At 34.4% G+C, this 18,445-nt stretch overlaps 1 protein-coding gene across 4 annotated transcripts; it reads left to right on the top strand.

Annotated features, from left to right (window-relative positions):
• The first annotated feature begins 3,351 nt into the window (after positions 1 to 3,351).
• LOC138325645 (uncharacterized) lies at positions 3,352 to 14,177 on the top strand. 4 transcript variants are annotated; one of them, XM_069271448.1, is made up of 2 exons: positions 3,352 to 3,855; positions 11,879 to 14,177. In XM_069271448.1, the coding sequence occupies exon 2, from the start codon at positions 12,124 to 12,126 to the stop codon at positions 13,489 to 13,491; it is 1,368 nt and encodes a 455-aa protein (XP_069127549.1). In that variant the 5' UTR covers positions 3,352 to 3,855; positions 11,879 to 12,123; the 3' UTR covers positions 13,492 to 14,177. The 4 variants fall into 4 exon arrangements, with proteins under 4 accessions (XP_069127549.1, XP_069127565.1, XP_069127557.1 ...); XM_069271464.1 differs by lacking the exon at positions 3,352 to 3,855 and adding an exon at positions 5,455 to 5,767; XM_069271456.1 differs by lacking the exon at positions 3,352 to 3,855 and adding an exon at positions 9,137 to 9,292.
• The last annotated feature ends 4,268 nt before the right edge of the window (positions 14,178 to 18,445 follow it).

Genomic DNA, 18,445 nt, shown 5'->3' with positions numbered 1-18,445 from the left:
TTATAATATACACGGGAATAAACTCGTATATTACATGTAATTCTATATTTTTGTAACATTAGAGACTGTGAAAGTTAATTGAAATACTTATTCATTTAATATATGACGAAAAATTCCTACAGTGTGGACAAAAACCTTCCCTTTAGAGGCAATCCGCTTCCGTTCGTCCGAGCAGAACTCAAACACGAACATGTATATGGAATGTTTGAAATCTGACAGAATCTTTTAGCAGCTGACATTATCTAATAATAGCGTTTTCTTTCAATATATAATTTCTCTTAATATTGTTGTTTGCAAAAGATTATCTTTCAGTAGCTAAGGTTAACCAACAATAAATTATCAATTAATATTTAATTTCTCAATAGCTAACATGGCAATTGTTTTCTGAAAAGGGTGAAAATAATCCCTCCATAGTCAACATTATCTTTTAATAGCCAAATCATACCTCACAATATTTCTTCATCCTTTAACAATGACTTATACTTGAACCGTATCAGGTTATTTTGACTTCAACAAATGACAGCTATACCTTGAATTTCATTTCGCCTAACCTGACCACTGTCTTAGTACTATTAGTCACTGCATGAACAACAAATCAAATATAAGTATAGGTAATTGGTTACTTATTTATTTATTTATTCATTTTTATTTCTTTGAATTGCTATGCATATCTCTTTATTTTATTAATTGATTCCAGTCATTTGTTTAATATTTTCACAATTTTATTAATGAACTATTATTTGTAAATTATAAGACGATTGAACAAGTTAACACACTTTCAGACATGGGTCGTTCGAGTGATCTCCCTTTAACTATTCTGCGTTAGACGCTTGTCTTGCACCAAGTGACACAAATGTAATACTCAATTATAACCTTATATATTCTTCCTATGGCGTTCATGCAATTGTATATAAAACTGAACACAAAATATGAATGTAGATGTACTCAGCACATACTGTATAACAAGAAATATCCGTGGGTACTTTCTTTTGTAGTTTAAAAATCAAATCATTTCGTGAGTAGAAATACTCTCGGTTATCAAACGGAACAACGATAACAATTATTTATAAATCACGATTCGCAGCTTTTATTTTCGTGGTTCCACAATATGCAAGAAAACAACGAACATGTCTACACAACGAAAATATAATGTTATACAGTTTTTACCTGACAATAATCTACATCATCACTAACACTACTTACTCTTCCCCTAGATATTCCCATTATGGATATAAACTGTTCATGGTCGAGAACGGCTCAACAGTATTGCAAATAAAGCTATAACATTATTGTCTGATGTGCTAAAACATAGTCTTACTAGGTTTTTATTAAATACGTGAAAAGTCAACTAAGCTGTCATTTGATTCTAAAAGTAAATTACACTCAAAACAATATCAATGAATTCAAGACTTTGACAGAGATTGGAACCAGGTACTCAATCTACGACACCGGACGACACCGTGCTCAGCAAATAAGGACACGAGAACAGAGTATAATATCAAATGAGAGATGGATGGTACCTTTAGAACATCAAACATATAGTACTAGAAACCATAACGGGAAAACTGAACAATCCAAACTCATGTGTACAATGTAACACAAATCATATTAGAAAATGGTTTACGCAGAGCTAGTATATAATATAGTACTTATGACAATACAAGTTAAAGACATTCGTGTGGACATAATAACATCAAATGGTTTACAGATGCCCCGGTATAGCAGTCATCATTTCTTCAGATGTTTGACAGCCATTTGTATTTTAGGAAGCCTAAGCAATTCAAGATAAATGAATAAAAATAAATAGAATAGAAATAGATAATATAAAAAATACCTAGAAATTATAGTCGATGGACATAGGTTATCTGTAAACCATTTGATTTTTTTTATCTCAACACGAGTGCTTCAACTTGCATTGTCAACTTTAAAATAGAGAATGTTACTGAAACATTTCATTTTAACTCACCTGAGGGGATAACTCTTGAAAATAACATCCATTATTTAACCAGCAGTGGGGATACTTTTAAATAACGTCGTATCTTTTCAGTGACGGGTAATAATCATCTGCTGTGTGCTGAGAGATGAGATGTTGTTGAATGCCGAGGTCTACAAAATCCAGGATTTTACCATTCTATATCAAAACACATACAAATCAATAAAACAATATACGTCCCTGATAAATTGTCTCTGTGATACTTCTTGGCTAACCAATGTGTGTTAGACCTTAATTAGTTCCACTAAAGTATATTAATAACTTTACATATATAGATTTTCCTTTTGGATTTTGACATTTAGTTTAATGTCATTAAAGGTCATTTGAAATGTCTAATTCAATATTTGGCTTTTAATGAGATCGAGAGACATGGTCAAGTTTTAATATAGTATATGACAATTTATTTATTTGTCTTCTTCTAAAATAATATAAAATATATATATAATTTAACAAGCTAAATCATATTCAATTTCACTTTCTATTTCACAACATCCGCAAAAATTATTTAATTATTACCTATTCTAGTGGAATTTCAAGTCCAGTGGTAACACCATTTCCATTAAAAATGAAATGACGTGCTTACTAAAAGCAAGTTTGTATAACATTTACTGTAAATAAAGTCATTTTCGTGACGACTTAATTTCGTTTTTTCGTGTCTGACGATTTTTTCAACGGTGATTCACTTGGTTTTAATGCGTGTAAGATTGAAACATTTTTCGCGGTGATTAATTTTCACGATTCCCAGTCACACCCACGAAATTGAATCGCACACGAAAATGACTTAGTTTACAGAATATGGCGTAAGCTTATGTATTTCACACCGGTATACTTTTGATTGTTTGTACTCTACTAAGGCTTATCTTATACTGGATTAACGTATACACAAAGGTCGGATTTTTGTTCTATAAACGCATTAAAGTTTAACGATAACAGGAGCGAACGTGACGGTGCATTGGTAGGGCACAGAATATATCTAACAACATTTACTAGTATACCAGATAAAACGCTAATGGGCTTTGAATAACGCCAATTTGATTTTAATTTTAATAGATATCCCATATCTCATTATACGTACACAAATTTAACTACAATTTTAATATAAACACATCAAAACCGAATTAATCAAATGCATTTCCATATAATTTGTAACGCTTGACTACCAAACACCCACTGGGGATTAAGATTTCCGTATGACTGCTATTTCCATAATCATAGATTTTTAATGTGCACATCAGTCTTAAATGACTTCTCAACAACTAAATCAGATTGAAAAGCTGAACGACCTTGATTTTCCTTACGAAACCATTCATTTCATTGGTTGGGGTCATCGATGATGCATTGTCTCTCAGGTAAATTCGATATTCGGTTTGCCCAACGGGAGCTTTATCAAGCATACCTGTTTGTGACCTGTCTGTATTTACCTGTCGGATCTATCGGCTAAGTGTCTACCTGTGGTCAGAAGACAAATATTGCCGTGTGAACGGTAATTGTTTCTTTATAATCAAACAGCTATCGACTTTCTAGCTAGAAGGATGTTGGGCCTTGCATGGGCACTAATTATCAGTGTGACAGAGAGACACGTCCATGCAATTACTGAACCCTGAGAACAATGAGGTAGATTTATAGGCAGTTTCCACCAGACAATACACGTGGAAACACAACAGGTCATGAATGTCCATGTGAACATTGCCCATTAGGGAACTTTTTAACTCGAAGTTCAAGCGTTTTCCTGTGCACTCTGGCATTGTCAGAGGACAAACGATCTTGTCAGATGCTGTTCTATAATTGCGGAGTGAAATCTAAGCTTCCATCATTGGATTGAACAGCTCTCTCTCTCTCCTCCTACAGGGTTTCAATTCAAGGTAATTATGTATTTTTGTTAATTAAGTAAGAAAAATGATTGATTGTTGTATTTTTTTATCAGTTTAATGACTTTATTTGTAATTTCTATTATTGTTATTAAGATTTCGCCTCGTAAACTCCATAAAACTTGATAGTATCTATTTAATGTGGTTCTCTGTCAAATATAACAACACAACCACAAAGTAAAGTAATTACTTCTATGTTCAAAGTTATATTTCTAATTATTAAGCATCATCGAGTTGTCACTGAAAGGCAAGTTAGCTCTTTGGTGCTGGTTTAGGTTAACAATGATGTGTTACTATTTAGCTAGATGGCTGCAATAACACAAACTTTGGAGAACTGTTGCTGAATCCTGTGAGGGATTTTCAATTATGCTCTGTACCTGCTGTTCTCTTTGCTAAAACCAGTTGTGTCTTTAAACATGTTGAATGAATGCACATGGCTGGGCACTGGGTCGTTTTTGAGAAGAGGAATAATAGCTGATCTTGCACACCAAATGTCAAACATCCATTCTCAATATTAGACGAAGCTTTAGATCATGTAGTGCATACTGTCACATGTCAAATCTCAATTACAACAATTACCAATAAGAAGATTAGTTATAATATACAATATCAATAATACATGAATACATGCATAAAACAGTTATTTCATTATATTTCTAGTCTATGATCATATACATATAAAATGTTAATTCAACTCAACACTACAACAATGCTGATTCACTTCGAAATAAAGAAAGTTTGTACCACCTTTGCTTTTGTATATTGTGAACAGTTAAATATACGAGGGAGGTCAGACTAGTGATAAATACACCATATAAACACAATAATGTATCAATATATCTCGATCTGCTAGGTATGTTACAACAAAATGATTCACCGGTTTCACGACAATCTTGGCCTTGATACCTCTGAGCGATCAGAGTAAATATATAATAACCCTGCACAGCCTGCATCAATAATTCCTTTTTATCCGATCACAAAGGTTTTATATCTCACACATTTGTTAACGAGTCTGCACCCAATGGCACCAAAGTTACAGCAAACATATACTTCTACAGATCTGATTTCCATTCGCGCCAGAGTACACCAATATGCCTAAACCAAGTCTTCCCGGTCTGCAAAGGTATCTGCTCTTGTTAGGACATTGTTATTGTTACGTCATGTTTATTGACTGTTACATCATTGTCATGCTATGACGTAAACTTATGATGTAATAATCTCACCTGCTTACAGAGGAACATAATGAAAAGTACACATACTGACAACTTAGCGGGAGATGTTAGGATATAACACTGAACAAAATATCTGCACATTGTATTGTTCTTCAGGTTTTACATGGTAAGATTTGTATTGTCTGTAATCTGCAATACACATAATACACAGGTTTAGATCTATATCGAGTAGATTGTATATCGGATCAGACTATAGATATACAATGTTTGTATAGACGGAGGTGTATCCGGCGATTGTAACAAGTTAATATAATATGGTTGAAATGTCTGACAATGCAAAAACACATTGCAATCATCATAAAAGTTTTGCACCTGGCCATATATCCCGTCAATGATAACAGTGACACGCTAGTAATGATATACTTTAATGCAATAACATACGACAGGATTACGAGGTGACAGATTCATTCCAAAATAATGTCTTCTCTACAATACTGCCCCGATTTTATATTGTGCTGTTTAGCAGTTAAATCTTGGAGTTTTAGACTATGATTGTAAAGGGATTTCCAATGGAATATTTTACGGCACTGTCTGCTTTGGTTAGATAAACTGCATTTAAGTTATTATCCGGATCAACACTATCACCAGATATAGCTAACGGTGCTTTTGTGGACATTATTTGATATTGCAACATTCACATGCTTATTCTCTCAATGTACCAACACTCGATCCAGGTCAGTATGGCTCTGTAACTCACTAGGCTTCAGTGATTGTTCATTTAGATATTGATGAATTGTATATTTTGTTATTATGATCATGCTTTTAATTTTCAGGATTTTCTTGTAATTATCAGATATATTTTCTTCACTTTCTTTACAATGCTATCACAATATTTCTATTTTGAATCTTGCATTACCATTATATCATTGTTACGTATAATACATCTTGTATTTTCGATTGCACATCACGTTCCATGTTTCACAAAAATATCTCTCTTGTACAGGATGTATTTATATATTTTGATATATTTTGATACTTTATATTTGCTGTAGATGTTTACTATTTATTCGTGATTACCATCTCGTCTCAGATTCCATCTATTGTAGTACCAGTATAATATGTAAGTTACGAAATTGCACCCTTTCAACTATGAAGAAATGAAAATAAATCTGAATTACTCATCGTGCAATTCATTTCTATTTGGTTGTCATTGTGAAAGAAAATGATATTAAATATAAATGATGTAAACACGAGAGCAATATTGTCATGAAAAAAAACACCTACAGAATATGAAATGTTATAAGAAGTCGGCAATGAATAGCACACTTTGTGAAGCAGTAGAAAATATGTTATGTCATTTGACATACGTGCCGTATCTGTACCGAACCATTGTCGAGAAGTGTGACCTTGGGAGGCCTTAACTTCTGACAAATGTCAAATCTTCTTTACATCAAACAATAAGGCAGGATATGGAACGCTTCAGTTGTAATCTTTATTGATATCGGAGCTATGTTGGTATCATTGGGTGGTTTTTTTTTTGCGTCTTGTTGTTTGTCTGGCCTTGAAACAAATACAAAAGAAAAATCCCTTGATGTTGTGTTGATAAATAATTAAGGAATTTGATATTATGAGCGATTTTTATAGCAGTTTTTTCGTATGAATGTGTTAACGATATCAGTGGTGCAATAAAAATCGAAAAGGTCCAAGTATCCTGAGTACGTCAACGCTATCCACTGGTAATTTAAAATGTGTTTTCAAAATATATAACAATTATCATTTAGTGCTTATATGAATAAAAGAAAAACATGTCGTTTTATGCTGTATATTTGTATTGCCATGCTAAAAAGTATACTAGTTAAAAAGCATTTTCTAGTCGGTTATAACAACAAGATTTGCTTTTGTACTGAAACTAAATATGTATTTGTTGATCGTGTGACTATTAAAGACGTTATATGGATTTTATTTACAACTCAATTACCTCGTCAGGTTATTTGCCCTTGTTTGTTGAACTGGCCAGCGCCGTGCCATCGAGTGACCTGTTTTGTTTGGTATATTAGGTTGTACAAATTGACATACCAGATTTCTCAACATCTGTTCACTTATTCTACCGGACATCACCTCCTGGTCTCATAATATTGTGTTTAGATTGAATTTCTATTTAGGTGTTGAAATTAAGGATTAGCTTCCGAATATATAATTGAAATCTAGACTTTATACATGTTTAGTGTTCTTTTGTTTCCATTGTTTGAATACCGTATGTAAACTACAAACAATTTGTAATCTATAACATAAATTCCACATGAGTATATGTTAAGAAGAAAATGACGCTTAAATATATCGTACAATAATTAATAAACTTGTGCATGAAATCAGAATATATGTCCTATGTACTAAACAAAACATCTTTAATGGTTCAGTTATTGTTGGAAATTAAAATCTTCATAGGTGATGTGAAATTATTGATATCAAATATGAAACCTGTTTTTCAGACCAACCGCGAATTTTCTATACACGAAATGTGATGAATCCTTTTAACAACAAAAGATACTATCAGGCCTGCCTGACCTCAATTTGGTCATCATATGGTCTTCATATAGATAATTAGTAAACATAGCAAATTGGTCAGAACGATATAGTTCCGTAAATTATCATTAAAACATACTACTGATGAAATCTATTGTATAATAGAACAAGTAATTAATACTAGAATTCTGATATAAATCTTATAATATAATCCTCTAAGTTATAAATGGATAAAGAAAATACTTTACAATTTGCTAGCTCTGTATAACATTCCAGTCGGCAACTCACTTCCGGTTTACAGGCAGCTTCACACTCGCTGGTAATCAATGATACATAAATAAGTTAACGATGGCGGTTTGGTATGAAAGGTAAGTTAAACACGAAGCTATGATATCCCGCGATAATCCAGTACGTATATTCTTCCTCTAGAATTGTTCACAGTGTATACAAATCAAATGTTCTCCATGGTGAAATTTTTTTTGTTCCTCAAAAATATGTCATACCAAATCTAAATTAAATCCTTGTATATCTACTACAATATTCACAAAAATCTCATGTTTACAGTGTACCTTAAAATATAAATACTAAAACAATATCGTGACCTAATTACTTAACAATGAAGGTAAACATTTGAAATATTCTAGCTCTCGAAGAGTTTCTATTCAACATAATTGAAAAGACAGCAAAACACCTAAAACACATGATACCCCAGACAAACGTTTCTCTTTACCCTGTATGATTTATCCTGATATATCAAAATCATTTTTTGTGTATTCCGAAATACAAGGAAACAATAATTTGTCATGTTATGCGAGGGAGTGTTTGCGTCAATAAGTAGTTTAAAAACTTGTCGATCGCAGAAATAGCTACCCAACGAAAGGTGTACCTTTAGAAATCGCAAATTATTACCTCAACACAGAAAAACTAGTTTTACATTTTAAATATTTCACTGCATCGACTTAAATTTTATCTGGAAAAATACGGTAAATAATACGTCAATCAAACAGTCATATGACTATGAGATAAAGACTTTAAGATAATATATAACAGATTCCTTTGTTACTTATTTACATACAAAAAAAATCAATAGCCCTTTTCTCAGCTCTGTGCCTACCTCCGCCTCGCTTTATATTTGGTAACATTTATCGGGAATGCTTATATCAACATACGAGTTGACATTTTGTTATGAATGTATTTTAGGCTTATATCCAATACAGCGACACCACTTCTCATGTCAAATTAGCGTGAATGTAATTTAGATTTACAAACGTCAATTAATATCAGCCATAGCCATTGACCTTGCCTTAAAGACAAGTCTTTGTGATTACGGTAAACAAATTACTGAATTACGATATCTGTCACGAAAGCTCGTGTCTAAATTGTCGTCAGTATTGTGGGAACAAACTTTGAAAAGCCTTGTATCCTTGATGATTAAAATCAGCAATTATCTGTCCGATTTTGAGGTTTATTTATATAAGTGTACTCAGTAAAAGTAATGATAATGTACTATTCACCACCATTTACAAGTTAGTGCGGACCCGTCTTTGATTGTCATTCCTGTAAATAACGCATGTTTATATTAGGTATTTAGCTGGGTAGGTGTCGGTACAAATTTAAACAGGAAGCCGGGATTTAAATATCTTCATTTATCTCAGGGACAGACAGGGGATTTGAGAATTCAGTTTAAGTAATCCAATTTGGGAGCGAAGACTACCTCCTGCTTGACCTAACTCGGGGTAGGTAATATTGAGATTGTTTATTCTCGAGTTAAGAGTACTTCAAGTGGTCAGCTCTTCCGTTAGAGTGTAGAATTGACGAGGAGAATGCTTTACTAACTGTGATAGCATTAACCGAACAGGTGCCACATATATAGGTAAAACCATGTTTGGGACCTAAAGGGGACACCAGCGGATTTATGTTTTTACCACATCACCACACGTAGGCAGTACGTAATTGTCACTGTTTAGATTTACGCCTTTAATCTCGTTGTGTTTAAAGTTGCTGGTAATACAAAAGGTATATACGACTTGTCATAAGTTATCTTTCTAGACGGACCTGCCATAAGTTGGAGCAGCTTTTCAATGAAGAAGTCATTTAGTTTAAATGTATCAAATTCAACATATTAATGTCATGCGAAAATATGTCTTTCGCAATTGTACCTTATTAAACGTTTTTGTTTTTTTGTTCTGCGTTTAATGAATTTGGAGATTTGCAATATAATCATTTATTTAAGACAATATATGGTATCAACAAAGGCGGTACAGGATAACGGACAAGATGTATGATGTATATTTTGCTAGTTGTATTACATTTTTAACTTAAGAAACGAAATAGCATATTCTTTACCCGTATATGTAACAGGGTATTTTGCATGCATCCACTGGTATTTTATCATGTCTATTTTATGTTTCGGTGATAAGCACTTAACATTAACTGAATGATTGTATTGACTAATATGAAATGTTTTAAATATCTCAAGAGAGAAAGAGGGATAGATAAAATTCTAAGCATCTACGTAAATATATACATAACTGTAGCCATGCTTAAGTTCGGGACAAATATTCTATATGTTGGTAGTTTCCAAAGTAATAAAGGATGAAACTTCGTTCTACAATTTCAGCCAGTCTTTTGTCGTAAACTCTATTGTTGATGTTTGTTTATGCAATTTTAATAAGCTTCTTTTCATCATACGACAACGGTTGTGTGTGAAAGGAATACCGACTAAGAGGCATTTAAATCATTTCTCATAAATCATTGCTTTGTAGTAGTATTGATATATGACGCATCGCAAACGACATTTTTATTTACAAAAAAAAATATTGATTTCTCAGAAATGACTTCCAGAATAAGATATCGACATCTCAGTAAAGGCGTCTGGATGGGATCTTTTAATGGTATTTAGACAATGACGTGATAGTATTTTACATATATTACTATGATAGTAGGAGAATTATACTATTTGATTAAAAACAGATATGCATGAAAATTTCCTTTTAAATGTTTTGTAACGTTGATTTTTTTTATTTCAATAATTTGTATCGTGAAATGGTTTTTGTTTGTGACGAAATGAGATTTCGCAGGTACAGTGGATAAGCCAGGATGTAGATAGAATCTGAACGAGGGTTGTATGTGTATAGAAGTCTCTTGTGTGAAGCATATCTTGAATTGATATGAAAATCGAGAAAACAAAAATAAAATAACTGCAGAACAATACACAACTATTTATATAGTGTCTATATGGTGATGTCTGCATCGTTATGGTGCCGACCGTCATGCATGATCAGTGCACCAAGGGAAACATCAGTGGCGTCAGCCTCTGTGATTTTTGTTTGTTTTGATGTTACCGAATGATTCATACATAAAACATCTTCTTTCTATAGGAAATAGATCAATTTCAAACCGAAACAATTTGATGTTTTAACAGAAACTCAAGGCGCGCTCTGAAAGAAATCCCAGGCGTAAACATAGAATTGAAGACATTAATTCACGATTTTGTAATATTATTTCCAACAAAATGGAATCTGTCTTGATAGTTCTTGTATACGAATTCCATGTAATGCATCGAAATTCTGTTATCTGATATAAACTTGCTAATGTGTTGTTGTGTAAATATTACATAAAAACAAACCACCTTATAATGTATGTTGAACCGTTCATGGGGTCATATACCTCCGTTAAGCCTACAAAGGGAAACCAAAAAGATTTGTGTACCACAAAAGGCTATTGAACGTTGAGGATTTATCACACATAAATCCTTTATCATTTATTTAACTGTGACAGCCTTAGATTTGCTACAAAATGTCATAGTGGTTATTTAACACGAGTCTCCGACAGCGTACCTGACCTCCGTACAATTCCTTGTGATATATAATATACTAAGATGTCATAATATTCTTCTACTGCTCAACCACTACAATACACACCTGACATTCCAAACAATGGATGTCTGGCAAATAACACCCTATAAATGACCGAACTTCTTCAATCAAAATTAATTTGAAATGATCAACAAGTCCACGCCATTAGTAGAATTGAGTTCTGTACACATAGCAGACAAAAGGCGTCCCGCTATAGCGACTCGTGTCGTATTTATAGCGAGTTTGTTTACCTCGGCACTGCAATTTAAATCGGCTTTTTACATATAAATGCGGGTAGATGTATTTATTTAATAGAATCTTTTCACTTGTGTTAAATACCCGGTAAGAATTTCAATGCCCTTTGCCTGTTCAGTAAGTTGTTATAATCGGATTTCACTAAGGATTTACGTGCTGGTGATTAACAGCCTAACCCAATGTAACAGTGTTCTGCCTTTCTCCTTTCAGGACCGTTTGATATATGAGGAGGAGGTGTTTTCGTTCAGGACCTCAAGCATTGGATTTTTACGTCATCGTCAGCCATTATTGTGCCCTAAATTCTGGAGAGAACAATCCTATAACGTTTGAAATATGTGTTGTTTAACATTTAAAGTATCAAAATACCATGAGTTTCGATTTTCGAATCGGCCGTCACAAACATGAACACAAACTAGCACAAAGGAGCAGCGAGAGAGTGATAGTGATTCAAGAAGATGTCTGTTCAAATGGCAAACAACCCTCCTCAGACTAAACGTAGTCTGAACTTATTTCTGACTGAGAAAACTCAAACGCGGAGATTCGAACCTAGGGCATCGATAGACAAACGACGACAGGAGAAAGCTATAATTGAGAATATTTCCCGGCGCATGTTTCCAGCCGGAGTACGTGCTCCACTACTGACCGATATTCCAACACCGGACAATCGTGGGGACACCAGCTTCCGGTTCGATGTTATCAGCCCCAAACGAATACCGCGACCCATGAGGGAACAATTGTCGTCTTCATTCAATCCACGAAAACGGACCCCGAACAATAGGTCGCAAAATTCATCTAAAACGCCATCTTTGATTTCCCCTCGACCAATTAAATATCTACTACCGGATGGGTCTTATAAGAACAGCAAGCCAGTCGACGAGGACATTAAGCAACCGGATGCTTGGGAACAATGGAAGGAGAACATTGCGCGTGCAAAGGACGCACGTGACCGGATGTACCGAAATACATACTGCCTATCAAAAGACAAATTACGGTATCATGTGTGCACACTTCCGCGTATCGTGAACGATAGACCTTGGACAGTCGGCGAGGTTCCTATAGAAAATGGTAGGAAAACTATGGTCTTAGAAAGACAAGTAAATGATTTGGTGCTGTCAGACCGGACGATGATAGTTCCCCAGCCAGAGAGGAAGCGGGTCGAATCGATTCAAATAAAAGGACTGCATAAGCAGAATACAATGGACACCGTTGCAAGTGAAAACTGCTTTGAAGTTCGAAGGATAGAAGCGAGTACTGAATTCTTGAAAGAAAACGCCGGACAGCTAACGACAATTGTTAGACAACCAAATGACGTGGGACGAATTTATGAGACTGCTTCCAGTAAAAACAGGAAAATTGATCGTCCTTTGAAACACGAAAATATGAAATATAGACCGGGACAATGGGGAAGTAAAGTTCCGGTACGTCTTAGGAAATACTCGTCCCAAGGGAACGCCGACAAGGACTATAAGTCGGTAGAGGCATATAAGGAGTACGTTGAATTGATGCAACAGCGGGGAGTAGAAGGGAAGAGCAATGATCACCGGTCAGGTGACAGAGACAGTAGTTTGGCATCTCATTATGGCTATGAGAATAGAGTTCTTCAGTCGGTCATTGACGTAAACCAGCCGAATGCAGACGGTAAAATATCTGGTAACCATGCCAACTCAATCGTGATTGAAATAAAACCAACTTGGGACGAAAATGTGAAAAATGAAAAACAAACATCAGACGACGGTAGAACGTGTCCCGCCAATTCACCTTTACCCGAAACTAACGAGGAAAAATGTGATAATCCGGAGGAAACTGAACAGAGACCAGAATGAACGTTATGTTTACTTTTTGTGCTAAATACTATTTGTTTTTATTGGAATTGTAGTTTCATTGTGGAGTTCGACCATGTTCATTGACATTTGACTGAAGCCATAGATTACAGAGATGTTCCATTATCATCAGTCGGGATACTAATAGCTTCCGTGTCGGTTAGTTAGGTTTGGAGAATTGAACAACTCAAATATCAATAACAAAACCAGATATGGCATTGCTTAGATTTAGTCGTACAATGTTTGTCAATAATGCAAATCAAAATTTGAATAGTTAGTATGCTTCACATAGATATGATTGTATTGATCTCTTTAGGATGTATCTGCCATTCTGTTGGAAATCAATTAAGTAATTAATTACTGCAATCATAGGTTAACATCAATACTTCGAAAACATGATTCTGTTGTTATGCTTCGAGAGCTGGGATTTCAGTCTACTCTTATGTATTTTCGTTCCAGATTACCATTAAATCATGAAATGCAAATTCTATATCTTATATTTCGGGGAAAATGGCGTTATGTCTTAATAAGGATCATCATCATAGACCACAGTACATGTTTATGAAACTTCTGAAAGTGGTATTGCTATCAACGTTTAGCTCTGACCAAGTACAAGAACTACACAAACAGAACATGGAATATGTATATTGATCATGATACTCTAAGCGCATAAAACTGCACAGAACGACTGATTTTCTTCATTGTGTTTTTCTTTTTATTTATTTATTTATTTTTGAGGGGGGGGGGGGGGTTAAAAGGTCATATTTCGGACTTCAATTGATCTGCAGGTTTGCCTTAAGGTTACACGCTGAATGTATATCGTATAGCATACACTATTTTGTCACAATATTTCCCAGAATTTGGGAGTTTGATTGCATAAATTCTTATTTTAGATCAATAGTTATTATTATTATTTCTTTTTTATTCATTTATCTATTTTTTTATGTCGATTACATTAGCACAAGGCACTGCTTAGTAATATTATATGTATTATATATATCAAATCATTCGGACGGAGTAAAAACTCAGTTGTGTGCTCTGTCAGATGCCTATTTTATTGACAAAGCGGAACAGCGACACATGTAGTTACATTGTATTTTCTTGTTCGGCGAGATCCCCAAAAGGCGATTTTATTACTTAAATCGATTTAATACACATATGACGTTGAGTTGTGGTTTAATCCGACGGACGTGATTGTGGTTTACGGCAGGCTGAGTGAAATAGCGGGGGGGGGGGGGAGCATGTCTTTTTGTACCACCATTTCGCCGAGTGAAATGTTCTTAAAATGCACATTTGAAAGAAAAAATGGTGCTCCTGCACATTTTTTCGTTCTTTCATTTTAGAAAATTTTCCGCTGCGCGGCGCGTTTCCTAAAACGTTCAACATGCAATGTTCAAACCTTTAATAATGAAAATTTAATACACGACCTAGACTAATAATGTCCGTCAAGGGATTATACTATTTCAAAAAATATTTTTAAAAGATATTTGTTTATATGTCTTAGAAGGACAATTAATTCATTATTATTTTGAGTCACACAATAATTTGCCGGTGGTGTGCATCCGGTATGTTCAGATCGAGCAGGGTTGCATAATGGAATGACGACATTCACAATAATCATTTCTAAATGCAGGTAACTTTAAATCGAAAAATGACCGTTTTCAGAACGCTTTAAAATCATCAAAACACATTGAAAATTCATCTGAGCCATTCTAAAACGTATTATTTTTCCCGGAGGAGACACTTTGACCCAAAAAAAACACCAAAATCTCGGGCCTTCGGCGCTCGCAAAATCATAAAAATACATCGTAAAACTCATCTCAGTCATTCTTAATCGTAATATTTTTCCCGGGGGAGACCCCCGAACCCCACAAACACCAATCCTCGCGCCTTCGGCGCTCGTAAATTCCCGATTGAGACATTCGGACCCCCAAAACACCAAAAGTTCGCGCCTTCGGCGCTCGCAAACTCATTAAAATACATCGTAATACCCATCTCAGCCAATTATAAATCGTAAGGTTTTTTCACGGGGGGGAGACACCCGGACCACCAAACACGAAAATCTCGCGCATTCGGCAATCGTAATATCATAAAAATACATCGTAAAACTCATCTCTGTTATTCTAAATCGTAATATTTTCACCAGGGGGAGACCCCGGACCCCCATACATTAAAATCTGGCTTGCGCCATAGTAAAAATATTAAAATTATCAGCCATTCTAAATCGTAATATTTTTTTCGGGGGGGGGGGGGGGGGGGGGCACTGTCTATGTGTTTCTATACATTGTGTGTACAAGGATTATATGTAATAATATTTGAAAAAAGTATGTGGGTGGGTGGGGGGTTACAAAATATTGAGGACCTTTGGCCCCCCTCCCCCATTACGTTTCATCTTCCTACGCCACTGAATAGCCTCCAAAACTGACTACGATTTAACCAAAGCTATGGTGTAGGGTGACAGTTAGACGAAAAAATTGAAAAGATAACAAAATTTTAATGTTTTTTTAATAGCTATTCAGTTTACTTTCAATAATCAGACGAAAAAATTGAAAAGATAACAAATCTCCAATGTTTTTTTAATAGCTATTCAGTTTACTTTCAATTATCCAGACATTTTAAAGATTTTTTTATAAGTTTCATAACCAAACTGGTTCATTCAACTACAATGTCAATTTCCCCGCGCGGACTAACATGGTATTAGTAAACAAGCTAGACTCACATCCATTTATGTAGATATTACTACACCAAGTCTAGGCGGCATTTATTGGCCCATAATGCAGATCACAATTATCATTAGAGTAATGGGAGTCGCTGTGGCAAAATGTAAATATATATATATTTACCAAAAAGTTATTCATATCGTTCATAATTTTTCGATTAACATTTAAGATAGTTATACTTGCTTGTGTACATATAAGCTCTGGCGACCTAATACACTAAATACGTGCGTCGGCCTGCCACAAATGAAGTAACGCAATCAAAAGAATTAAAGGCTTTACAACTCCGCTCGCCTACTTGAGTAACTTCACCATAAATATATCTTTACTAAAGGGAGATATAATCTGTCATTTCTGTAATGAAAAGCAAATAAAATCAGTCCTGTGATGACGATTAGAAAATCCGTATACATCATTATAATGCAAAACACAACGTAAGTGTATCTCTCCATAGTTACTGTATAACTGTTACATTTCGTGGGTGGTTCATTTTTGTTATATTGACGTTTTAATTGAATTCTGTGAATTATAAACACAAGCGAAATATCCAGAAAACCATTAACGTACCTAAGAGCAATAGAATCTACAATATATAGGCTACTCACGAATTGTAGGGATTAATAAACCGCGAAATTTACCCCCCCCCCCCCCCCCCGTGAACATGTCCCTTATAGCCGCGAAATAATGACCCCACGATTTAAAGCATTGTACAGTACTTATAAAATCTAATTATTTTACAGCCTATTATAATAGAAAGACAGATGACCAAGTACATGAACCATATAACTGCTGGAGTAGAATGGTTGGGGCATTTTTTTTTTAAATTGGTTCCCTTAGAAGAAGAAAAATATATTTAAAATCCTTTGATGGATGGCGAGATACATTTTAGAGTAATTCTTATTCCTCTTATAGAGGACGAAGGTATTTTTGAAGAAAAAAAAAGTGCGACCTAGCACATCAATCATATTGTGTGCCTTTATAAAAGAACTTTGGGTTTACCCGTTAACCTGATAGTAACGGACTGTATATCAATGGTTTTAAAAAGGCTCTTAAGCCCCCAATCAGTGTCAAATCACACAAGGTCAATAGGTTTTTTTCTCACTGAATGAAAAGAACTATAGAAAATTACACACTGATATATTTATTTCGCCCATCATGACGTACACAAACTCGGTATGTTCCATAATATACTTTTACATAACCTATACTTTTAACTGGTATTTTCTATCAAATATACTTTTTGAATGGGATCGCTATCGGTTTGTTCGCATTTTATGTCCATTAAACGACCTACGATAATCTGGCAACTGTCCCAGTGGACTGCAAATTTTAGAGGTACAAAATGTAAGAGATGTGCAGTAAGCTGTAAACGTATACTTGAATATTGCAAACCATTTCATTTTTGCGAGATACAAATTTTCGCGTAATTTTGCGAGAGTGAACGAACGCGAACTCAAATGCTTTGCGAAAACGTATATGAACTCTTGGTCGCGAAATTATGTATTCACGAATATGTTAGAAATAATGAATCAATACGCGGAATAATGTTCACACGAAAATAAAGTGTTTTGCAGTATACACAAATGCCCTAAGGTTAAAATATGAGAAGATTATTGATGATATTGTTTGTGTTGGTAAAAGTGCACAGCTTTTGTATTGGGAAACAAAAATCTGGAAAAGGCCATTGAAACAGAAACGATTTCATCACAATATGTAAATACTGCTTACTTTGACTCTAAGTGTTTAGTAATAATTCATGTCGAGCTGGTCTTCAATTTGCCAATCTGGAGATCTTCAATAAACAACAGAAAAACGAAATCGGCATTTCCCGACATTTCGCGAGATGGTTTGCTCCATCACAATGTTTATTACAACAATGTGTATTCTGATTTTATGGTTTAAACAATACATCTTATTCAACAACGCAATAGGTCTGCGTATATACATGTACACAAATTGATAAATATCGTATAAGAGAAACTCGCCTATAGCTTACATTATTTATTTTTTATCCATAACTATCAATGTACTGTCAAAATATACCCCGACAGGCATTAACGTTGACATGTTTTGTTTATTATTATCATCTTTGTGTCCTATATCTAAATTTTAACTGACCATAGACATAAAACATGTACAAATCAATATACATTTGGGTATATATCCAGTTGCTAAAATGGAGAAAATGCTTATATGGTAGAACTCAGACAGTTTCCTTTAGTTATTACATAGACATATAC

This window comes from Argopecten irradians, chromosome 1 (assembly GCF_041381155.1).
Source record: "Argopecten irradians isolate NY chromosome 1, Ai_NY, whole genome shotgun sequence".
NCBI lineage: Eukaryota > Metazoa > Mollusca > Bivalvia > Pectinida > Pectinidae > Argopecten > Argopecten irradians.
The sequence above is the reverse complement of the archived record's forward strand: the minus strand, read 5'-3'. Positions and strand labels throughout refer to the sequence as shown.